Source organism: Hibiscus syriacus, unplaced genomic scaffold (genome assembly GCF_006381635.1).
Source record: "Hibiscus syriacus cultivar Baekdansim isolate YM2019G1 unplaced genomic scaffold, ASM638163v2 tig00111392_pilon, whole genome shotgun sequence".
NCBI lineage: Eukaryota > Viridiplantae > Streptophyta > Magnoliopsida > Malvales > Malvaceae > Hibiscus > Hibiscus syriacus.
In genome coordinates this window covers 912,602-937,907 of record NW_024063078.1, presented here as the reverse complement: position 1 = coordinate 937,907, position 25,306 = coordinate 912,602, and the positions used below count along the sequence as shown (strand labels likewise).

At 34.5% G+C, this 25,306-nt stretch overlaps 4 protein-coding genes and 2 pseudogenes across 5 annotated transcripts; 4 read left to right on the top strand and 2 right to left on the bottom strand.

Moving 5' to 3' along the window:
• The first annotated feature begins 2,217 nt into the window (after positions 1–2,217).
• On the top strand, positions 2,218–2,799 carry LOC120160494 (60S acidic ribosomal protein P2-1-like). The gene is made up of 2 exons (XM_039170905.1): positions 2,218–2,506; positions 2,589–2,799. Exons 1-2 carry the CDS (start codon positions 2,252–2,254, stop codon positions 2,613–2,615), a joined length of 282 nt encoding a protein of 93 aa, XP_039026836.1. The 5' UTR covers positions 2,218–2,251; the 3' UTR covers positions 2,616–2,799.
• A 1,518-nt stretch (positions 2,800–4,317) lies between these two features.
• LOC120160492 (protein DMR6-LIKE OXYGENASE 1-like) lies at positions 4,318–6,123 on the top strand. 2 transcript variants are annotated; one of them, XM_039170904.1, is made up of 3 exons: positions 4,318–4,812; positions 5,302–5,611; positions 5,745–6,123. In XM_039170904.1, the coding sequence occupies exons 1-3, from the start codon at positions 4,370–4,372 to the stop codon at positions 6,000–6,002; spliced, it is 1,011 nt and encodes a 336-aa protein (XP_039026835.1). In that variant the 5' UTR covers positions 4,318–4,369; the 3' UTR covers positions 6,003–6,123. The 2 variants fall into 2 exon arrangements, with proteins under 2 accessions (XP_039026835.1, XP_039026834.1); XM_039170903.1 differs by having other exon boundaries at positions 4,321–4,812; positions 5,302–5,629.
• A 2,059-nt stretch (positions 6,124–8,182) lies between these two features.
• Positions 8,183–9,646, top strand: LOC120160491 (probable 2-oxoglutarate-dependent dioxygenase ANS). Its single transcript, XM_039170901.1, has 3 exons — positions 8,183–8,719; positions 8,868–9,195; positions 9,290–9,646. Exons 1-3 carry the CDS (start codon positions 8,277–8,279, stop codon positions 9,554–9,556), a joined length of 1,038 nt encoding a protein of 345 aa, XP_039026832.1. The 5' UTR covers positions 8,183–8,276; the 3' UTR covers positions 9,557–9,646.
• A 137-nt stretch (positions 9,647–9,783) lies between these two features.
• Positions 9,784–12,381, bottom strand: LOC120160490 (annotated as a pseudogene).
• Positions 12,382–13,937: 1,556 nt separating this feature from the next.
• On the top strand, positions 13,938–16,263 carry LOC120160495 (annotated as a pseudogene).
• Positions 16,264–16,393: 130 nt separating this feature from the next.
• On the bottom strand, positions 16,394–24,100 carry LOC120160496 (armadillo repeat-containing protein 6-like). Its single transcript, XM_039170906.1, has 14 exons — positions 23,843–24,100; positions 22,776–22,975; positions 22,347–22,445; positions 21,733–21,784; positions 21,456–21,556; positions 20,511–20,513; positions 19,033–19,180; positions 18,621–18,932; positions 18,246–18,529; positions 18,034–18,162; positions 17,761–17,883; positions 17,318–17,425; positions 16,869–17,047; positions 16,394–16,701 (listed from the first exon to the last, which is right to left on the bottom strand). The coding sequence occupies exons 1-14, from the start codon at positions 23,988–23,990 to the stop codon at positions 16,578–16,580; spliced, it is 2,010 nt and encodes a 669-aa protein (XP_039026837.1). The 5' UTR covers positions 23,991–24,100; the 3' UTR covers positions 16,394–16,577.
• Between the last annotated feature and the right edge of the window lie 1,206 nt (positions 24,101–25,306).

Below are 25,306 nucleotides of genomic sequence, written 5' to 3'. Positions count from 1 at the left end.
TATTATCTACATATATTTATATATGTTTCTCGCAGTGATTGAAATGATGAGACTTGGGTGGAGTCTTTAGAGATAAAACGAAGAAGGAATACTCTACACGAGAGAGGAAGGAAAGAGCTTTCACATCTGGGTCTCCACTTCTTCCACTGTTTTGTTTTAAATCTCTTAAAAAACAACTTCATCTAAACGTTGAACCGAGTTTGATCACTCTGAACTGACTCGCTCACTGAGTTCTTCATCTCGCCTGCTTGATCTCAGATACCCTTCCACCCGCCACCTTTTCTGTTTTTGGGTAAATTACACATCTCATTTAGTTATTAGTACAATTACAAAGAGGTCACTAATTATAACAATTAATCTAGGCAAATGAGGCTCTCGTATTTTTTTAAAAAAATAATGTAGTCCTAGTATTTATTTTACCTACAGTGATCGATATGTGGCTGATGATATAATAAATAGACTAAATTGTTTTTTATCAAATTCAAGTGTCAAATTATTATTTTTAATTCAAGGGCTTAGTTATTTTTTTTTTCAAAAAATATATTTAAAATTTAAACTATACAAATATAGAAAAAAAATATAAAAATTAAAAATATATATTAACGAGAGTGGTTAAAAATGTTATTGTTAAATGATTTATTTAATTTAGAGACAAATTCTAATGTGAATTCTATTTTATTTAACAATATAATTATATTATTATGTTCGTACATGTTAATTTTAACATGAGTTTTATTTTTTTATTTTATAGAGACAAATTTTCTATTCTTTAAAAAATTAAAAAATAAATATTAAGGATAACAAAAAAATCCCAAACACGTGGAGTCCATATCCACATCGACCTTATAGAGTTGTATTTAACAAAAATTAACAATGTACGATAATTTTTCTATTACTACTTTTAAATCTAGTTTAAGTGAATTTTATTTTCCTCTATCATGTAATATTCACTAAAATGTCATTCTTAATTGTATAACTATTTTTTATACATTTTAAGCTATATATCTTATGATAATTTATACATAAATTTTAATTTTATAACTTTTAAACTTTATATTTTAATAAGATTTAATAATATTTATTTAATTCAATTTTATAAAAATTTAGTGAAATCAAATTAGAAAGGCATTCAAAGTTTAAGATTATTAGAGGTAAATATATAAACTAAATAAAACTTGTATAGGATGGACGATTTCATGTTTATATAAATAAAACACGTGTTTTGAGGTAAAAAGTAATAATATAATTTTAATTTTTTAGTAATTTAATTTTTATATTTGGTATTCTTTATATTTAAATTTTTAAATATTTTTGCTTTTTTTAAATTAGAAATATTTTTATTTTTTCCTAAAAAATCAAATAAGGCTTTGAACTTTTAGGAAAAAACCAATTTGACCTTCGAACTCGACAAAAAAAATCATTTTAGCCTATCAGTCATATTACCAGCCATCATTGATTGCCACATCAGTATCTTAAAGTATTACGTCGGCACTGTGATGATCAACGACAGAAACCGTTAGTCAAAGAATTATATTGTAAGTTTGAGGGTCACACTAGGTGCAAAAAAATACGATAATTATATTGATATTTTTAAAAGTACGAGAAACTTATGTACCATTTTGTCATTAATCTATTGTTAAAAACAGTTCATCACGATATTAAGTATATAAGAGAAGTTAATTTTTTTCGTTATAATTGAGTAATTTGATTATAATAATTAATAAATTAAATGATTTAATTGTTAAAATTAAAATTTGATTGTAACTATAAACTTAACGTCTATTTTATATAACAATCAAATAATTAAGTGACTTATTTATATTTTTGGTGACTCATAATCATACTAACAACCAGATAATATATATATATATATTAAATTAATTATTAGTATTAAATTTAGGGTAAAGTATAGTAATGGTCATTGAACTTTTCTAAAGTTTTCATTTAGGTCCCCAAACTTTTAAAACTTGCAATACAGTCCCTCAATATTTAGTTTATTTGCAATATGGTCCCTCAACATTTAGTCTGTTTGCAATATGGTCCCCGACGTAACTATTGGGGGACCATATTGCAAATGGACTAAATGTTAGGGGACTGTATTGCAAGTTTTAAAAGTGGGGTACCTAAATGAAAGCTTTAGAAAAGTTCAGTGACCATTTCTATACTTTACCCTAATACAAATTGTGGGGGAAATGATGTTATGCGAAATATGTTATTGGAGATTTCTTTAGCATTACGAACGACAAAAAGAATGATTCATTTTTTTAATGTTGTAGTTGGAGCTGAGGCTGAAGATGATAGGATAGAGTTGTTATTGTCCGAAGTTAAAGGAAAAGATATTACCGAATTAATTGCTTGTGGAATGGAGAAGTTGGCTTCAGATCCTTCTGGTGGTGGTGCTGTTGCAGCTGCCGCTCCTTCCGCTGGTGGCGACGGTGGTGGTACTGCTCCTGCTGCTGAGGCCAAGAAAGAGGAGAAGGTCGAGGAGAAAGAAGAATCCGATGATGTAATTACCTTTTCATGTTGTAATTGTCTATTGATTCTTATTTTGGTGTGTGCTTAACTAATGCAATTTCATTTTCATGCAGGATATGGGTTTCAGCCTCTTTGACTAAGCAGGCAAAGCAAAATATCAATGCTCGAGGGTTCCTCGTACATTTGCATGCTTTGTTTGAGTTTAAAAGTATTTTTTTCATGTTTTTTGATTCTTAGCTCTTCTGGGATCTTTAAGTTTTGTTTGAGAAAATATATTTAAATAACATTAACATTTTTGTTATAATTATGGATTTTCGGATTAAATGGTTGAATTTGGCTGATGGTTCTTAATGCTTATCATGTTTTAGCTATCTGTAGATATTGTTGTGGTCGCCAGTCGTGTCTGAATGAATCTCTATTGTAGTCTTTGTTAAGTAAGCTAAACTTTCTTATTCTAGGCTTGTGATATTTAACTGCTTAATCTTGTTGGGAATTGTTTAGTTCCATTTTGCCTATAAGCGTGAGAAACGGTCTTGATGCTTTTGTTCATGGCTTAGGGTCTAGTCAGTGTTGCTTTCTCATGCATTCATGTTATACAATTAGACGCATTTGTGTAGAGTTGGTTTACATCCAATCTGTTTAGTTTTCTTTTTTTAATTATTCTCCAAAAATCGAGGGTTTAACCGGGGATGGTACCGAAGGCTGTAGGTTTTTGGGATGATGTGGATCCATATTTATCTATCTAATATTAGTTTTACAATACAAGCATATAGATGAGAATGGGTAGTTGTGTATTGTTATTCATGTTATGCAGTAAAAGCTCTTGTGCTCCTAGGTTAAAGTAGTTCTTCAGTCTTTCATTGAGCACAAGATTTTGTGGTCTGGATTATTTCGGAACGGTCTTTGGTTCATATTCTGCTGCCTCTGAATGATGTCTAATTGCTTGTAGAATATTAAAAAAAGTTTATAGGGATTCATAACTCTCCGGCTGATATCCTGATAATTTTAAAGTCGTTTCCTTTATCCTTTAAGTCGAGGGTGTGCCTTGCCTCATTGGTGAGATGATGCTTCTCTCCATCCGTTTATATGTACCGGGCTACTCCCTCACAGTCAACCAGAAACTTATATAATTTTATGAACTCTCACTTTGATGCAATGAATAAGCATTATAGGTATATAATGACTTAACTTGGTTTCTTAAGCATTTAAAATAAAGAGTAAATACACGATACAGTAAATAAATATAAAATTTTTCATTACTTGAGGATATGCATCGGTTAATTGTCACAAAAAGAAAAGAGTATAAGCATAACAGAATTTAAATAAAAGGGTAAAGTATAGTAATGGTCACTGAACTTTTCTAAAACTTTCATTTAGGTTTCTCAACTTTTAAAACTTGCAATACAGTCCCCCAACATTTAGTCTGTTTGCAATATGGTCCCCAAACAGTTACGTCGGGGACCATATTGCAAACGGACTAAATGTTGAGGGACCATATTGCAAACAGACTAAATATTAAGGGACTGCATTGCAAGTTTTAAAAGTTAGGGAACCTAAATTAAAACTTTAAAAAATTCAGTAACTATTACTATACTTTACCCTTAAATTTATTAATTGATTAATTTAGATTAGATATTGGTATAAACCATTCTAGTTGGATCATATTTTATTGTATGGCGGTCATTTCTGCTTCCTTTGTGGAAGATCCAATCCAACTATGTTGAGCGCTACATTACAAAGAAGAACAATTGGCCAAGATTGATTGATAGCACAACATTCCAGAGAAGAAAGATTGATTAGGAAAAGTGTCCATGTTCAATGTATATAAAAAATAAATTATACTCACAGGATACCAGAATGGTGATTTAGCAACATCATCTACCTAGTAGTTGCCATGGGAGAAGTCGATCAAACTTTCATCCAAGCCGCCGACCACCGACCGAAACTCGAGACGATCGAATTCGACGGAATCCCACTCATCGATCTTTCAACTGGAGACATCAAGGTACTTGTTTCAGAGATTGCAGACGCCTGCAAAAACTGGGGCTTTTTTCAAGTCATCAATCATGGGGTGCCTTTGGAATTATTCACAAAGATAAACATAGCAGCTAAAACGTTCTTCGATCGACCCATAGAGGAAAAAAGAAAGGTTAAACGAGATGAAGTGAATTCCTATGGTTACCATGAAAGCGAGCACACCAAGAATGTTAGAGACTGGAAAGAGGTGTTTGATTTCTTGATCAAAGATCCATCTTTTCTACCTGCTTCGCCTGACCCTGAGGATAAAGAAATCAGGACGTTGAGGAACCAGTGGCCTGAGAATCTTCCCGAGTTTAGGTAAATAATCTTCCCTTGGGATCTTCTTCTTGCCTGGAAATGATAGAGTTTTTTTTGCCTTTGATATGTTTGATAAATTACCTGACAGAGATGAACAAATCTATGACTCCCTGCAAGAACTACTTTTTTGGCTTAAAGATGACCATTTTTTACAAATTACCAAATCTTATTAATTTCTTTAACAATTTGATTTGGCGATTGTCATGTCAAAATTTTGGTGTTAGGCTCGGTTATGTTCGTGTAAAAAATGAGCTAGATTTTAATTTCTCATTTTTGATTTCAAATTCAATTATAAATGTTCAAGCTATTTAAGCATTAAGATATTCAAATACAACTCATTCGATAGCTCGAGTTGCTCGATTTTAATTAAAAAAAACAATGATCGATTCAAATTCGAGCTATTTTTAAAGTTAAATCGAAACAACTTACATGTTCGTGTCTTGTTATGCCTTATATTAATTTGGCACCTGGTTTATTAATGTTGGATAGGGAGGTATGCCAAGAGTATGCTCGAGAACTGGAAAAGCTAGCTTACCAGCTATTGGAACTCATGGCATTAAGCTTAGGCTTACCATCTAACCGGTTCGATAGCTACTTTGAGGATCATACAGCAATGATAAGATTTAATCACTATCCTCCATGCCCTTGCCCCGAGTTAGCACTCGGCGTTGGTCGACACAAGGATGCCGGTGCCTTAACCATTGTCGCTCAAGATGATGTTGGAGGGCTACAAGTAAAGAGAAAATCGGATGGTGTCTGGGTTCCAGTTAAACCGACACCAAATGCCTTGGTCATCAATGTTGGTGATACAATTCAGGTAACTTGAGGTTTAATCGGAGCTGGACTTGGACAAATGATTTTTCTTCAGGTCGGTTTAGTATGATCTTATCCACGAATACCTTTACACACACGGTCACGATTCGGTTTTGCAGGTTTGGAGTAATGAAGCTTACGAGAGTGTAGAGCATAGGGTGGTGGTGAACTCGGAAAGGGAAAGGTTTTCGATTCCGGTCTTCTTCTTCCCTTCTCACTACGTGATGGTGAAACCATTGGAGGAGCTTGTGAATGAGCAAAACCCGGCCAAATACAAAGAATACAACTTCGGGAAGTTCTTTGTTGCTAGAAGTCGGGGTGATTATAAGAAACTGGAGGTCGAAGACATACAGATTCATGATTTCAAAATCATATAATTATTTCTCATTAATCAATATTGAAATCCTAGCCAACGTTGTCACCATTCCATCCAGTCTGTTAGACCGTATCATGGAATTGTTTGATGATAATGCTCACACTATCTTCAAGCATTTGATCAATATTACTTAATAATTTAAGGGTAAATTATGTGTTTAATACCTAAACTATCATTTTTGATTTGTTTTAGTACCTAAATTTTTTTCTCAGAAACATAACTAACGTTTAATTTTAGTACTTGTCGTTAAAAATTTAATGGAACTGTAACAACATTGCACTTTTTATGGGTAAACTAAATCATTCATCCCTTAACTTATCACTTCTATTTTGGTCATTGAAGTTTAATTTTTTTTAATTTAATTACTTAACTTTCAAATTACTTCTAATTTAATCGCTCTAATTTTCATATTTAATTTTTTATTTTAGTTATATATTAATAAAATAATAATAAAAATATCAAGTCAGAAAATATTATTAATAAAATAAATTAGAGTGATTGAAACATGCGTAATTTGAAAGTTGAGTAGTTAAATTCAAAAAATTTAAATTTTAATGATCAAAATAGGAGTGAGAAGATAGTTAAGGGATGAATAATGTAATTTACCCATGAAAAAATGTCACATGCAAAAGTTTCATTAAATTTTTAACGGCGTGGTACTAAAATGAAACAAAAATTAAACGTTTGAAATTATTTTTAAAAAATTAAAAGTTTAGATATTAAAACGGATCAAAACTGATAATTTATATATTAAATACGTAGTTTACCCATAATTTAATCATATAGTTACGTTCACAACGATATCCAAAATTAATCATAATTAATCGACAATATAATGAAGTTAAAAGAGTAAAATATATTGAACACATTTAGCTACTTAAGTAATGTCTTATAATCATATTAGACATATCAAAATTTATAATATAAATTTAACGATACTTTATAATATTTAAAAATCTAGTAATCAAGCTACTTTTAAAAAATTTCTCTCAAATCTTTTTTTCATAGTCACAGTTGTATTTTCTTCATTATCTTTGTGATCGGCAGCAACATTAGTCGTAGCACTGGTCATCGACTATCGATATTCATTATTTTTCTTTTGTTTTGTTATAGCGTATCTTTATTTTTTTTATTCTTAATAATTCTGTATTTTTAGCACGTATTCTTCTATCTTTATGACACGTTTTTTCTCTGTCTCTATGACACGTTTTTTCTCTGTTTGGTCGTTATTTTTTCAGGGTTAGATTTGACATTGTCACGACTGGTCAAGATATCACTTATTTGTCATCATGATAATATTCCCTGATTTTGACCATTATATTGAATTTAAATATAAGATTTGTGTTCGTGGATAGTATTTTCACATCGCTCGATTCTGATTTACGGTATGTCGGTGTTCTTTCAATAAATTTATTCTATTTTGTGGTTTGTTTGTATATGCGATTAGATTTATTCGTATTTAACTCTTGTTTGAGTTTATTTGGTTAGGTTTTTTTTTTTACATTTTCTTTGTATGGTCTTTGTGTAATTTTATGTGGCTAGTTTTCTTGTGTTTGAGAAAATATTTTTATTATATGTTTAGTTTAAGTTATGATTATAAATCTTTAATTTAAATATTTTCTATTTTTAATAAAATTAACATCTTCTATAAAAAAATCTAATAATAAAAAATGCTTTAATATAATTCAAATACATTTTGTATACTTTATACTAAAATAATATAATACTAAAAATATAATATTATTAAAAATTATATTATATATAATATTTTAATAATAAACATTTTCATTAAAATGATACTAAAATATTATATTAATATTAAATAAATAATATTATTTTGAGTGTTTATACTTTAAAATGAAAAGTTAATAAAATATTTTACGAAAAATTAGATGGTAAAATATTTTTATAGAAAATACAAAGTAACTAAGAAAATAAATTAAATTAAAAAAAATCAATTAAAACTATCGAAGGCGTTATCAAACACATAAAAAAAATATTTTTCAAAAAAATATTTTTCAATTATCAAACATTCAAACTCACCATAATAAAAAAGTTTCTAGAAGAAATTTTTATGGTTGGTAATGCCCCTCTAATTTTACCGACCACAAATTATTTTGAATTAAGCACTGTTTACAATCGATTTTCTTCGATTACCTACCACCAACCTACCATAGATTATTTTATTAAGAAAATCGTCTTTGTATCAATTTTGATAAAGCTTTGCCAAAAAGCTATGTCAACTATCCAACCACAGCACTATTAAGGTTTCACCATGGGAGAGATTGATGAAGCTTTTGTCCAGGAACCTGACCACAGGCCGACACTTAGTACAATCGAAGTCGATGAGATCCCGGTAATCGACCTGTCGGCTTGGGGAACCGAAAAGCTCGCAATAGAGATCGGGAAGGCGTGCCAAAAATGGGGTTTTTTCCAAGTGATCAACCATGGGGTGCCTTTGGAATTGCGCTACAGGGTCGAGAAAGTGGCCAAAGCGTTCTTTCACCTTCCCATAGAGGAGAAAAGGAAAGCTAAGCGAGATGAATTGAACTTTACGGGTTACCATGACGAAGAACATACTAAGAACATCAGAGACTGGAAAGAGGTTTTCGATATGTTGATACAAGACCCCACGATTCTCCCAGCATCACCTGACCCCGATGATGAGGGAATAAGGACGTACACTAACAAGTGGCCTGAGAATCCCCCTGAGTTTAGGTAACTAAAGGGTTTAAATTTTGGCTCGTAATATGCTTGTATAAATGCCTGAGAATTTTTACATGAACATTTTCTTTCAATTAAGATTTTGGTCATATATAATTGTTAAACTAATTTGGGTTTGATGCAAAATGGTTTGTGTTTATAGGGAGACATGCCTGGAGTATTGCAGAGAGGTGGAGAAATTGGCTTTCAGATTGCTGGAACTCATTTCTATAAGCTTAGGTTTGGCTGCTGACCGATTGGGTGACTTGTTCAAACACCAGACTGGTATGTTGAGGCTGAATTATTATCCTCCTTGCCCTTATCCTGAGCTAGCACTCGGTGTTGGTAGACACAGGGATGGTGGTGCCTTAACTGTCCTTGCTCAGGATGATGTTGGTGGCTTGCAAATTAGGAGGCAATCAGATGGGGAGTGGATTCCTATCAAACCTATCCCAAATGCCTACATCATTAACATTGCTGATAGTCTTCAGGTAACCTTGCTTTTCCGTACAAACGAATAGCTAGGTCTTGAACGAACAAGGTTATGTTCGTTTGTTTATTGAAAAATGAGATGGGATTTTGCAGGTCTGGAGTAACGATCTTTACGTGAGTGCAGAGCATAGAGTGGTGGTGAATTCTCAAAGGGAAAGATTCTCGATTCCATTCTTCTTCTTCCCTTCCCACTATGTCACAGTGAAGCCTCTGGAGGAGCTAGTGAATGAGAAAAATCCGGCAAAGTATAAAGAATATAACTGGGGAAAGTATTATGTTAATCGAACCGGAAGCAACTACAAGAAACTTGATGCTGAAAACGTTCAAATCGATCATTTCAAGGCTCCCGAATCCGAGTAATTGTTGCAGTAACATCTTTATTCTAAATTATTACCTGTCTTAAGTTTCAGTTTTAAATTGTCATGATATATTAGATAAGAGTTTGTATCATCATATGGAAAATGTACTTTTACTCTGCTTCAGCTATATGATTCTGTAAGTATGAATTTGAATAAGAAAGCTGTTTTCATGTACCATAATGCCATTTCAAAAATAACATAAACATTTGAGTTTTGAAAGCCAGTGGCAACAAATGATGGATCCTTCATCGGTTGACCACCCTAGATTAGCACACTGGCACGACCGGAATCACATTGCATATATTATCTCGCCACTACTATCGATGTCTAGTTCAGAATCATTATCAAGGTCCTCCATATCGTCATCAAGGTCCAGGCTACCAGCCAAATAATGATCGAGATTATTTTTATTCGTTGCCGGGATAGTGGTTTTGGAAATGATCTGCATGATTTCATCAACACTTTGCATAGGTTGATCAGGTTCTTCGAACTGGTCGTTAATTGAGCTCTCATCAATGAGATCTGCTGGTAAGTTATTTAAAATCCACTCATGATTCTTAATTTCTGGAATGGATATCCTCTGTTGATAACAAAATCGAATCAAAATTATATACTTCGAATTTGTGAATCAAGTACCATGGGGAATTGAGGTTGTAACTTTTACAAATCTAGGTTGCTCGGACTCTTAATTTTCCTTTAAGTACTTGTGTCCGAGTAATAACATAGTTATGAGTTAGCCTCTGCTACTTCAAGTAATCATGAAGCATGATAGAGGTATGAGTAAAGTAAACTTAAGGTCTCAACAAAGAGAGAACTAACCTTTGTCGTGTCAGCCTTAAAAATCCTTGAGAGGAGATGACGGCACTCGAGGGATATATGGACATAGTCCGGGATCAAGTACTGGACATGTATAATTCGCTGCAAGAACCAACCGATTGCATTAGTCGTGATTTTAGGAAATTGCTACTGTTGGCATAAAAGGAGAAATGGGCTTACATGTATTGTTTTGTGGAAGTTCTTCGGATCATCAGGGTCTTCGAACGGATACGCTCCAACCAACATAACATATATGGTTACCCCACAAGACCAGACATCTGCAATCTGACATTTAGTTCAGCAATAAAACTTTAGCATGTGTATTACTTGCTGAGATAAACACGGGACGAGTGTTGAATAAGGTATAGGTACATGTTTAATGGGGATATGATCATTTTTTTCAGAACTTCTGTATATTTGGACCTGCATAAATATATTTGAATATATGCTGGAGTTTAAGTCGGGCAAATACGAAACAATATTACCTTTCCATCATATTCTTTCTTGAGCAACACTTCAGGAGCTATATAAGCTGGAGTTCCGAGAATCGATTTCGGTTGCGAATGCAGCACTGAGGACTGTAAAAAGTATACCATGTCAACATAAACATATAAGAAAAATCAAAGACGATGAAATGAGAAATGCAGAGGGGAAAAGGAAAGAAAGACGGGACTGCGCACTGAAATGGAGAATTGCATGCGTTACAAACACCAGATAAGAGTATCCGACAACAAGGATACGCACCAGATATGGATACTTGAAGAAAATGAAGAGCATGTATACCTTGGAATACCCGAAGTTGCAAATCTTAAAACGAGGAGCCGTACTGCCATCCAGTAATGTGTTCTCCAATTTCAAGTCCCGGTGGCATATTTGCTTCAGAGAGGAATTCGAAAAAACGGAATAACCGAGTCAATTTGTATTCTCTTTCAGACAAGTAGAGGAACAAAACTATTGTTACTTACCATTGAATGACAGTAACTCACTCCTGATATAAGCTGTTGAAAGAAAATTCGTGTCTGCAAAATATACCACAGGAGTAAGTTTGACAACAAGAAGAGGAATGAATATAGACTAACCCGTAATCGGTCAAAAACTACTCGAAAGCATCACATAAAAGAACCTCATCCTCGCTGAACCGGCCAGCACTACATATCCGTTCAAATAGCTCCCCTCGGGCAGCGTATTCCATCACGATAGCCAGATGTGTTGGTGTTAATACGACCTATGTGACACCATATATTCAAAAGTTAAAAAATCTCTCTCAAATACGAGAAGAGATAATAAACCTTAACGATTGAACCATCGACCAACCTCTTTGAACCGGACGATATTCGGATGCCTAGTGACCTGTGGTTGATAATTTCTCTTTGCACATTTTCATCAATCTGTTGCATATAACACATTGAGATAAAAGAAACACAAAATTGAACTCATAAATTTTTCATAGACACATTGTTCAAGTCCAGAATTACACACTATCAAACGAATTTATAAACTCAGAAAATGAACAATTTGCATTAGATTCTTCATAGTTGGGATATTGAAATTCGAACTCCAATTTTATCCATTAATTCTCGAAAAACAACACTTCACAAACTTCTCATTGGCAATCCCTCAAACACTTGTCAATCATACACAGCAGAGCACGATTCACACAGAAAGAAACAAACATGTTGATCATCAAAACTAGCAATGAACTGAAAAGATAATCAATTTCACAGCTGAAAACAACTAAACCTTCAACAAATCAAAGTCCATTTAAAGCTCAACACCATGGGAAAACTGCAGAAAAAATTAGGATGTTGAAAATAACAAGTAAAAAGGGAATCAACTAACCTTGTCACCTCTCTCGATATACTTAACAGCAACAAGCTCATCCTTGTGCTTATCTCTCATCAACCTAGCCACCCCGAAATTCCCAGAACCTATATCTTTAAACAATTCATAGCGATCACTTTCATGCATAATAGGCAACTCCATCCTAGGCCCCATTCATATCGCCGATCGAGCCATTAAACTCACCCCTCAAAAGCTTTTAAAAAATGCTCTAAAAAGCCGAAACCACTCGCATTATCATCGAATATAGCAGTTTCAGAGAAAACCCACCGAGATCAAGCTAGTCGGTGCAGGTTTTCGAGGTAACGTGGCAGCACAATGACCGTCGGATCATAACAGGTACACCCTTTTGGTTGCTGAAAAAAATGGGTTCTGGCCCGTGAAACGTTTACTCTCACTTGAAAATATTTTGCAAGGATTTTTTTCCCTGGGGACGATAGATTTTATTGAGAGAAATGAGACAGAGAAGAGAGAGCTCGGGAAGTGTTTGGCTCTTTTAGCTTTATAATATATGTGTGTGTGCGTATACATGTACATTGATCAATGAACCATGACGGAGGGCAGCAGGCAAAGAAACTGTGGGCGAGCTTGTTTCAGCAATGTTGTCTTCTTCTCCACCGCCCATTGCTGTAACACAACTTTCAACTGATTCATTCGGTAAAGTTGGTTTTAGCTAACTTAGTTTTTCCGATTGAATTTGTTAAAGTAAGAGTTAAATCAGTTTGTTAGTAAATTATTGATTATTGAAATTTATAATCATGTAAATATTATTATCATTTTGAACGCATTATAAAAATAAGGGTAAAGTACACAAATGGTCCTCTGACTACAGGGTGTTGCTTTGTTGAGTCCCTCGACTATTAAAAGTCATAAAATAGTCTTCTAACTATATGGTGTTATTTTGTTGAGTCTCTCGACTATTAAAAACTATAAAATGATCATCTGGCTATTCATATGTTCCAAACACGTTATATTTCAATAAAATTGACAATCATCTAAGTTGAACGTTAACATGCTGCTTGAGATATGATAATCGTTTGTGATTTTGGGATCATATTTTAGCATATTTAAGTCAGTAGGTTAATGTCAAGCTCGGACTGCCATCAATTTTCTAACAAAAAATGACGAGTTTAGAACATACAAATAGTTGAGTGATCATTTTATAATTTTTAATAGTCGAGGGACTCAACAAAGCAACATCCTATAATTGAAGGACCATTTTGTAACTTTTAATAGTCGAGAGACTCAATAAAGCAACATCCTGTAATCGAGAACCATTTATGTACTTTACCCTAAAAATAAAAGATCAAATTATGTCAAATTAAATTAAAGTGAAAGGCTTATATCTTCAATTTTAACTTAATAGAGGGGCTAAATGCGAAATTGGACCAATCTAAAATCTTGTAAATAATTCATGGGATAATGGGTAATGGTCCCAAAGAAATTCACAATAAATGTTATAAAGCTCAAAGTTTTATCAATGCCAGTAACCAAAGCTCAACACCTTTGCCCATCTCTTTTAGCAACCATCTTCACAAGCAGAGGCGGATGCATATGGCCACATAAATGTCAAATGCACACCCTGATTTTAGATTAAATATTTAATATAATTTAATATATTAAAAGAAGAAGAAAAAAATAAGAAATTTTATATTAAAAATAAGGGTATTAAAATTTTTTGATCTCATTTCTAAATTTCTAGATCCCCGATTGTTCATAAATTTCCCTTATTTAGTTCTTTAAACCCTAGAATCCCTCCAAAACCCATATGCGCGCTTACCCTTTATCTTCCCTCTCTTCCCACCGCCCTCTTTCCAGCACCCAACTCCACGTTTCCCGCCCATTAACCCACCGCTCCGCCTCACCACGTTTGACACCTTCTTTTTCCCGCCACCGTTGCTTGGCTTATCCCTTGTTCTCGACCGCTCAAGTAAGTTCCGTCGATGAAAAAGGAAGAGGAAGAAGAGGAATGGGATTCGTCCAACAACGAAAACGAAGCGTTTTGCGTTTGAATACGGTGGTGGGGTTTTCGCGGGGGACGATATGAAGCATTTGGCTGCGCCGGTGATCGAAGTTAAGGAGCTGGAAGAGTTGCCCGAACAGTGGCGAAGCTCGAAGCTCGCTTGGCTTTGTAAAGAGTTGCTCGCCCACAAGGCGGGGACTCTGGTTAGGATTCTGAATGCGCAAAGGAAGTGGCCGAAACAATAGGAAGCTACTTAGCTGCTCACTGTATGAGAATCCGAGAAAATGAAACAGGGTTTAAGATATTAAATCTCTTACTGATTCTGCTAAATTGTATACATCAACTGCTGATATGTGTTGTTTAGGGGAGATCATCCGGTTCAAGGTTGCCTGGATGAAGCTTGCGGCGTCTACAATCGGATGATTCGGTTAGGAGGCTACCTACCACGTTTTAGCTTGCATAACTCGCTTTTCTGAGCTCTTTTAAGTGAGCTGGGAGGTTCTTCGCTATATTATTTAAAACAGGCTGAGTTCATCTTTCACAATTTAGAAACATGTGGCTTGGAGATACACAAGGATATCTATGTTGGCCTAATTTGGTTGCATTAGCTATCAGTATAGTAGATAAAGAGAGGATAAAATCGCTGCGGAAAATTATGCGAGAACCGGTATGGAAGAGGGAAGAGAAGTGCTCCTGTCCGTCTTGAGGGTTTGTTCAAAGGAAGGGAATGTAAACGAAGCCGAAAGAACTTGGATCAAACTACTCGATTCCCATGGTGGTATCCCTTGTCAAGCATTTGTTTATATAATGGAAGTTTATGCGAAAGTCGGAGAGTTTACGAAATCTTTGGAGGTATTTGGGAAGATGCAGAAGCTTATGGGGTCTGCCAGTGTTGCAGCATACCACAAAATTATAGTGGTTTTGTGTAATCCGAGCAAATGGACCTTGCCGAGTCGCTTATGAAAGAGTTCATCGAGAGTGGAAAGAAGCCATCTTATGTCGAGTTAACTGATATGTACCTCAACTTCGGCCTTCATTATAAGCCTGAGTCAGCCTTCTTAGAGTGCCTAGAGAAATGCCGACCCAATCGGACCATTTTCAATATATACTTGAACTCATTGGTCGAAGTAGGTAATAAAGCAGAGGAAATTTTCAATCACATGCGTGGTAATGCGATAATCGGTGTTAATGCAGAATCATGCAATACTATTTTACATGGATACCTCACTTCCGGCGATATTTTGAAGGCCGAAAAGATATATAATCTGATGCGTGATAAGAAATACGAAATCGAATCTCCGTTAATGGAAAAGCTGGAGCATGTGCTTAGCCCAAACCGGAAAGAGGTTAAGAAACCTGTGAGCCTAAACCTAAGCAAAGAACAACGAGAGGCTTTAGTGGGGTTGCTTTTAGGTGGTCTACATATAGTCTCGGATGAAGACAGAAGGAATCACCTGATACGGTTCGAGTTCAATCAAGATTCCGTCATGCATTCTATTTTGAAGAGACATATTCATGATCAATATCACGAGTGGTTACATCCTTCGAGTAAGCTAATTGCTGGTGCGGATAATATCCCACACAAGTTCAGTACGATCTTGCACTCGTATTTCGGCTTCTTTGCGGACCAGTTTTTCCCAAAGGTTCAACCAGTGATCCCGAAGTTAATTCACCGGTGGCTGTCCCCGATTCTACTTGATTGCTGGTAAATGTACAGTGGCTACAGAAAGTCATCCGGCGATATTCTTTTGAAGCTGAAAGGGAGCAGTGAAGATGTAGAGAAAGTTGTGAAAACATTGAAAGCAAAATCCCTGTGTTGCAGAGAGAAAAGGGGAGGTGTTTTGGCTTGGATTTCTCGGAACCGATTCAATGTGGTTTTGGAAACTGGTTGAACCTTACATATTAGATGACCTGAAAGATTTTCTCCGGGCAGGCAAATGCTACCACCGACTATTCTGCGGTAGAACCTCAAGGCACCAACTTCAACAGTGCATCTAATTCTGAAGAGAACGGGCGACACATTCATTGGAGATCCACAATGCTATTCTTAGGCTGAATTTACGGTTGTGTATAACTATCAACTAATTAAATTAGTAAGTATATACTATTCTTTTGCTTTTACGTCTGATATATGTATATATGTATATCCTTTCCCACAAGCTTTCATGTTGAATACGGTCCTAGCCTATATGCTTACACTTCGTATCCAATTATAACATGTTCTCTGAAGACTCCTTGTCCGAGATTCATGTCGGTCAAATATTCGAATACGAGTACAAAGTTACGATCCTCAAAATATGTGAAAATTGGAACAAAATCCAGTATATTCAGTTGTTGAAAATGAACGAAAACCAAAAAATGTAACCCCACAAAGAAAAGAGAAGGAATCCCTTATACTTCTTAACTACGAGTTATAGTTATCAAGCCCCAAATCCCTTAGCGCATCAGTAGCAACATCCTTGCAGCCTTCGTGATTTTCCTTTGCCTTACGGATAAACTTGTCGATACCATTATTCAGCAGCAGAGTCCTGCACATGAAAGCATTGGTTTCCCATAAATCAAAGTTGATACTACAATCAACTTGTTAATACCACATTTGAATCGGAATCGTCTAAACAGAGTTCCAAATCCAAGTTAAACAAAGAGCTGGAATGAAAGAACTGTAACGAACTCAGCATCTATTTACAAAACTTGCCTGTTTTCAGGGTTCCTCACAACGAGATTCCGTATCATGAGACAGGAACTTCTTTGCATCTGCTGAGCAGCAGGAAACTTCTGCATGGCTTGGATAGCAAGTTCCCCAGCTCCGGCTTCAATGGCACGAGTTGCATTGTCCGGTGATCTCAAGCAGAGTACAGAAATAAAGGCCATGACCTAAAACAACGATATAAATGATTCATTATGACGTCAAACCTATAATGCTTCAATGGCATGCATATAGTTATCACACCATCACACTATATACATGAGAGTAATCTATGGAACATTTGAATTGTTGTTTTCAAACACATAATATAAGTGTGACTATCATGTTATAAGAGTACTTCATGGACGACGAGTACTTATTCAGGAGAATATAAATGGCTGTTATCCAGATTCCAGATAAGCGAGCATTTCACTGGTAGAAGATTCGCTGTCCCTTACCTCTTGCAGCACAGACGGGTCATCAGAAAATCTAGCTGACAATTTGATCAGCCTGTCCATACCACCTTTCTCAACTATAGCACTCTTATTTGAGTCACTTCCAGCCAACTAGTCAAAGTAAAAAATACATGCATTAAAGCATCAAGAAATGAAAGTAAATTTCAGATAACGTAGCTTCACAAAGATACAAGTTTGTGATGATGATCTATATCTTTAATATATAGAATGCATGCTATTGAAGTATCAAATATCACCCAAAATCAGAAACCCATTTTCGATCGGTAGTATTTTACAGCTCTTAGAAAAGACCTCTTCGCATTCTCAGCTGTTAAAGCAAAATATTTCACACCATGAGAGAAAAGAGTGAAAAGTAAAAAGTTCTGCACTCAACCACGGGTTATAATAAGGGAAACAACTCTCGACAGAGCATTTTATATCTATACCTTGGATAACAAAGAACAGCAAGTTCTAGCTACAGTTTTGTTGCGGTGTTCGCCACTATCATCAACACACTTCAGAAGCGCATCGATACCACCAGCATCAGCAATTGACTTGCATATTTCATCCTAGAGGAAATGAAACACCTTGGGGTAAATTAGAAGGCAAAACTTCACCACACAAATGATTAGCATCTTAAGCCTCTAACAGTGGAAATTGTTATTATATTAACCTACATCAAGTAATCTCTAATACCTCGAACAATTTGAACAACTTACATTCACAGCAATAGCTTTTAGTGCTATGCAAGCTGAAACAAGACCAGGCGAACTAAGCCCTCCATGAAGAGATTCCACAAGAGCTCTCGCAGTTCCTATTTTTGCAAATCTTCGTGCATAACCATAAACCTGAAGCAACCAAATATCTCACCACCATTTTGAGGAACAATAACGGTACTACCTAAACGATTTATTACACACATTTTACTTACTTCCGAAGCAACAACACGATTATCATCAGATGTTAACAAAACACGTATAGCATCATATAAGCTCGGAACACTTCCCTGAGTTTGTCCACTCAAAACTTGTAGAATCAGCTCATCTATTCCCAACTCCATAAACGATCGTTTAACAACTTCATTACCAGTCGAGGAAGCAGCAACAACAGTGAAACCCGAATTCAAGATATCTATATCTGGAATCCCATAACTAAGAATGCTAACCACAATCTTCGGCCCTCCATTTCCCCTAAAAGTCTCGCTACTTTGAACATCTAAAAATACAACATAACCAAATAACTCCAACACATAAACCATCACTAAATCTTAAATACATATACATGAATTGGTCGAATTGTTTCATACCAGTGAGCAACGATGCCATAGTCTTTAAGCAAGAAACTAGAGGCTGTCTTGATTCAGTTGGAATCTTACTACAGATCGAACAAACTAACTCGATACCTCCATTTTTAGCAATGATTGCAGGATTTCCCGAATCTTCTTTATTAGCACAACTCAATTCACTTAGGTTATTAAGTAATTCCGTGATTTGGACTAAATCTTGAGTGTCGAATTGATGCTTTGAGTCAGAATTGAGTTGATTTAGTTTATTCAAACATTGTATTGCCGGATGGTCCTTGACGCCGCCACCTTCCCCAGGCACACACTGCACGATCCCTATTACGAATTCATAGTTACAAAACTCAACAAAGTGAAAGGGGAAAATGAGATTAAAAATGACGAAAACGAAAGAGAGCGAATGAGATAGGAGAGAAACCAGAGAGATCGACGCCTTGAAGGGAGAGTGTTTGGATGGCGTCTTCTAGGGCTTCGGCGGGATCCATCCCGAGATCGTCCATGTTCTCTTTCACCAACTCATCGAAGGCCTCTTGCGAGATTGTACGGACGTCATTCGTTGGGGCCATCTTTTGGTTTATTTATCTGCAGATTTTTGGGATCCGCCGCAGATCGGAGGAATGACGGACCGTCGATAAGAAGAAGATTTGAGGCGGCTGACGACTACTATTTTTTGAATTCAGAGAGCTGAGGGATTTTAAATTTTTAAAGTTTTTCGTGGGGAGTTTTATTTATTGGAGTTAGAATTGAGATATTTGCTCTAAAGCCCACTTCTTGATCAGTTCGTGAAATGGTAGATCAATTAAATCATACTCAAATAAATAAATCTTGTTATTAAATTTTTAAAAAATTAAAAATTATTATTAAATTTATCAAAATGTCATAAAATAATTATTAAATTTTATTAAAAAATCCAACTCAACATACTTAAACTTGGAATGTATAACTGGATTAACAAATACAACAACAGTACTTGAATTATCACACCACAAAATTAACTTCCCAACATGAACTATATGCAACTCACTAAGAAAAGATTCAAATCAAATAATTTCAGTACTCACCCAAGTCACACTACAAAATTCAGCTTTGGCAATGGATCGAGATACAATTAATTGCTTCTTTGAAGTTCATGAGACTGGATTATCACCAAAATACACACAATATTCAGTAGTAGATCATCTATCATCAATATCAAAACTCCAATTAGTATCAGCAAAACCTTTCATATACAAACGAGATTAGAAAACTTAAAACCATATCTCACTATTCCTTGTAAATATCTTAAAATCCTTTTAATTGCCTCAAAGTAGGTATAAGGGGAGCCTACATAAACTGCCACACTCGATTAACGGCAAAGACAATATTAGGTCGAGTGATTATTAAATGTTGTAATGCTTCAACAAGACTTCTGTACTATGTTGCGTCCTTGATAGGATTTCCATCATTAGCAGCTAATTTGCAACTACATATCATAGGTGTGGGCAAACTTTTGGCTTTTCCAAATCCAAAAGATCCTCTATATACTTCTTTTGACTTTAAAAAACAACCCATTTTCAGTATAGTAAACTTCAATACTCAAAAAATAGTTTAGAACACCAAGATCTTTCAACGAGAAAGTCCTATTCAGATCATCAACAACATTATGAACTTCAACATCATGGCTGCCAGTGCGAATAATATCATCTACATAAACAAGTAGATATACCATGCTTGTATCTGATTTTTTTTTTTAACACAGAGAGAAGCATCCGATTTGGACGAGATAACCAAAAGATCTGTAAGCATCTCAAACCAGGCTTGGAGTGCTTGTTTTAACCCATAGAGGGTATTATTCAATCCACAAACCAACCGCTTTTTGTCACCCTTTTCATACTTCGGTGGTTAGGTCATATATACTTCCTCTATTGAATCGTCACTTAGAAAGGCATTATTAATATCAACTTGTCTCAAACATCATCCTCTCGTCACAGCTATAGAAAGTATTATTCTCACGGTTATAGGCTTAACCACAGAAATAAAAGTTTCATGAAAAACATTGCCAGCTTGTTGTAGATACCTTTTTGCAACCAGTCTGACTTTGTATCGAGCTATAGAACCATCTGCATTCTATTTCACTTTGAAAATCCATTTACAGTTAACTGCTTTCCTATTTGGTGGCAACTCCATAATCTCCCAAGTATTAGTACTAATAAGAGCATCATATTAAGCAATTATTATTAAATTTATCAAACTATTATAAAATGACTATTAAATTTTATTAACACCCTTACTTTTCTAATCTATCGACAAATTTAGTCTTATTCTTCATTAATGATTTACCGGTCTAATGACTGAAACAAAATAAAAGTTTTTCAATTTTAGTAACCAAAATAAAAGTGCCCTAAAAGTTGTGACCAATTTAGTGTAGTTTACCCTTAAAAAACCAGACTGCACCAACCAAATTAACTGTTTACTCGGCTCTATTAAAAATATAAGGATCAAAATGCAAATTGGCAATTTGCACAGTGGCTTTTACTATAAGTCGCTTAACCTGATGCTGATATAGCAAAAACAGAAAAGCAAAATAAAACATTAAACAAAAAGTTAATAATAAAACATGTATCGACTATTGGTCACCACCAACATGGTACTACTCAATCAGACACTCCAAATTCTACTGATATAACTATATACAACCTAAAATAAGCTTCTTCAAACACACAATCATTCGATTTAAAGCTACTTCAGTCACCATAATATAGACATATCAATGTGAGAATACTAGGGGAAGACGGAAATAAAACTAGCAACCCGCATTGAAGTTCATTCCTGTAAATGTTCCATAGCTGCTAGGTGCCTCACACGCTGCATAAGTCGTCTTCTTCGATAGATGCCTACCAGACGCAGGATGAGTACTAGAGCAATCGCAGAACAATCAAACACCCTACAGATTCCTAACCCCCCTGCAAAACAGGAAAAAAGAAAAACACTAGCATATACATACCGCGATGCATTAGCTCTTCAACACCAAAAGAATCCTTTAAATATCGATTACCTGGACACTTATCATGACCCTCATTGAATCGACCTTGTGACTGATAAGTTTTTCTCAAGAAAAAGAAAGTGTGTATATACATACCTGTAGGAATAAAATCAAATGGTGTAGCTCTGTAGATGATACTCAGCAGCATCTGCAAACATGGGGGGGCCGTTGTAAGAGTTTAGCCAAGAACAGTTGGGAGGCCAGTTTTTAAACGAAATGAGCAACTCATTGAACATAATACACATTGGAAGGTAATGATGCCTCACGGCTAATTCTGTCTGGGACATTCACAAAAGGAAAAAATTAAACTTAAATACCTAGCTTCAATTAGTATCATCTTTATTATCACCTCGACCATCATAACAACCTATTAGGTCGCTATACTCCAAGCTTCTCGTGATGAATGTGTATGGTTATTAAACAGGCTCCTTTTCATCACTCTCTCCTAAAACTTAATGATAAAAGCTCAACTAACCTACTTTCGAATTGAAGATGTACAGTTAATGTATGACACGAACCAAAAGAAAATAGCAGATTATCCATGGACTAGACATTGAAGGTAGTACAAAATTATCTAATTGCAAACAGTTAAAGATAACATTAACTTAAAATAAAGAGAAGGACAAGCACATGCACATGCACATGCACAGCAGCAGACATAACGTGCTTATGCAGGCTAGTATTATTTGTATCATTTGTATAATCTTAACTGCAAAAAGGCGTATCTCGGTAACATATGTATCATTTGTATCAGGATCCATCAACCCTTGGAGCATTCTCTTGATGAGGAATGGTAACTCCCGCACTTTCTGCTAAGAAAAATAAGGAAGAAAATGTTCATGGCCTGCTCACAACAGACCAAAAGATTGTACATCACAGTTGTAAGATAAAAGAAACAAATAATCAAGAAGAAAGCACGAGTATGTAAGGGTAAACAACACTCTTCTGCAGTTCACCTTCAAGGCAATATCAAAGCAAGTAAATTATACAGAAAAAATACGAAATATTATCAAGACACAACAGTATTCTTAAGTGTGTCAAAGGAAAGGAAAGGAAATGCAAGCAAGAGAGAAACAACAAAAAACACTTAGCGTCTAAGTTTACTAGAGTCTACATTTGGGATATAGTAGCACTCCTACCTGAATGAATCCACGCGCGCCTCCAAGAAAGAGGAGGTTATACCTCTGTACACTTTTAAGAACCTCAGTAACTTCCTGGCTCTGTTGCTGTTGTTGCAATGATGCCTCTGGCATCAAATTAACAATCTTGCAAGCACACATGGGGCACTTGCATGGCTGAGATGCTGAGGAATAGTTCCAGAATTGCAAAATACAATTGCCTGCCAAAATCAAAAAGGAGGCAGAAGAGAAAAACTTGATGATCACTGAAACTCAACCCTTTATTGCAAGAGCAGGCTAGACTTTAGAGTTCTAACTGAACACACTTTTTCGGCAATCAAAGGCACTAGCAACACAGCAATAACTACAGTGAATGAATGAATTTCTTCTGAAGAAATGACAGCAATGACGACCCGATAAGGCACAATAACTTGTAAACTGCAAATAGCATAAAGGCCAAACCCCCAAAACCACCACCCATTATTTCTATGGAGAAGGGGGAAAAAGCTTAATTAACACTCAAGATTCCCAGCAATCTCTTTTATATTAACAATGAAAATTTTGACCCTTGAGGATCCATAATTTCATGAAATTTTCTAATATCTCTTCTTGTTTACAATACTCAGTGACAATCTCATTTACCAGAAAATAAAGAGTGGAAATATAGTAAAAGAAACAAACCCTTACTAAAAATGTTTATAAGGAGCTTCCATATTCTTTACCGATTACACAATAAACTCTAAAAGTAAAAGATATAATAAAGAAATGAGGAAAAAATATACTTGTTTCCTTGTAGCAAGAATTCTTTTCTCCAAGCAATATACAAGAAGAAACTATATGAAAAATGGTTTCCTATGGATTTCTCCAATGCACGAACAAATTTATGTTAACCAGTGAGAAATTTAAGTAATTTGAAATGATTCAGTTAATCAAACCCTAAACTAAAGCTCAACAGACAATTACAGAGGAAAACCCTATTTCTTTTCCTTTCTTAAGAATTTCTAACCAAACAAACAGAACGAAACTTCAGATTGTAGTAACCAAATAAAATTGTGAAAGAAAAGGAAACGAAGCTGAAAAAGAACTACCGCAATACCAATGACCGCAATTGGTTCGACAAGGAACGGTAAAGGGACCGAAGCAAATAGGGCAGCAATCATCATCGGGAGGGCTTTCACTCAATCTCCTATCCCCTTCAAATCCCTCCGCTTTTTTTCCTCTCTCCTCCGTTCCCATTTTCCCACCCTCTGTTTCTCTTTTTCTCCCTTTCAAACTGTATTAATGAAGGGGTTTTCCATCACTTACTCGGTAAAAAAATGGGCGGTGCAAATGTTTGTAGAATGTACTGAAACGTCAAATGTCCGCCGCTATATACATTGACTAGTTTTCGCGTAGGTTTTTTAGATGACGATATAAAGCTAATTAACGTTTGGGTAAACTATGCAGTTAGTACTTAAACTATTACTTTTAATCCGTTTTAATACTTAAACTTTCAGTTTATTAAAATCATATCTAAAGTTTAGTTTTATTTCATTTTTAGTACCAAAACTTAAGTGTTGAAAAATTTGAAAGTTTAGTTACCAAAAGACGTTTTGTACCTAAACTATACTTAAGTTTCATTAAAAAAATAAAAATTTAAGCATTAAAACATATCAAAATTGATAGTCTTGGTGTTAAACGCGTTAAGTTTTTAACGAATGATACTAAAATAAAACAAAAACTAAACATTAAGTATGATTTTTAAAAAATTAAAAGTTTAAGTACTAAAACTAACCAAAACTAATAATTTAGGTCTAAACGCATAATTCACCCTCAACTTTTTCGGTAAAATATATTTTGATACCTGAACTTGGTATGAACGTGTAATTTGAATTTTTTTCAATCAAATGTTGAAATTAGCTTTAAGGTTTAATTTGATACCTAAAATTTTTATGGTCTAATTAGGTACCTGAAATTGATTTACTGATTCAAATCGGTGTCTGAATTTTACTTTTTGTTTCAATTTGATATCTATAAATAATTTATTTAAATTTATTTGAACTTAAAAGTCAAGTTTAAATACCTAATTATATAAAAAATATTTTATTAAATTGAACCAGAAAATATTATTACAACGTGAAATCAAATTCAAATACCAAAATATATATTTATCTTAATTTTTTATCATATTTTCTCTTATTTTTAATTAATATATTTATACACTTTAAAATTTTAAATTATTTTATTAATTTGATTGAAAATATAAGATTATTTTGGATAATAAAGTTATCAAAATTTATATATTATGTGTTAGATTACATTATAGGTTTGTATTGTTGGTAAATTTATAATTGGGTTGGACTCAACCAAATCCATGGGGCATTGGCATTGTTGGTTTTATGTCAATGAGGGAGCATAAGCCCAGCAGAACGCTAAACCCAAACTATGTGTAAATAAAAATGTTTCTTTGCTGCCTAATGGTTTGAGTTTCATCTAGGGGTGTAAAAGAATCGAGCTCGAAATAATAAAATTATGTTCATGTTTATTTATTTATTTTTTAAAGTGTTCGTGTT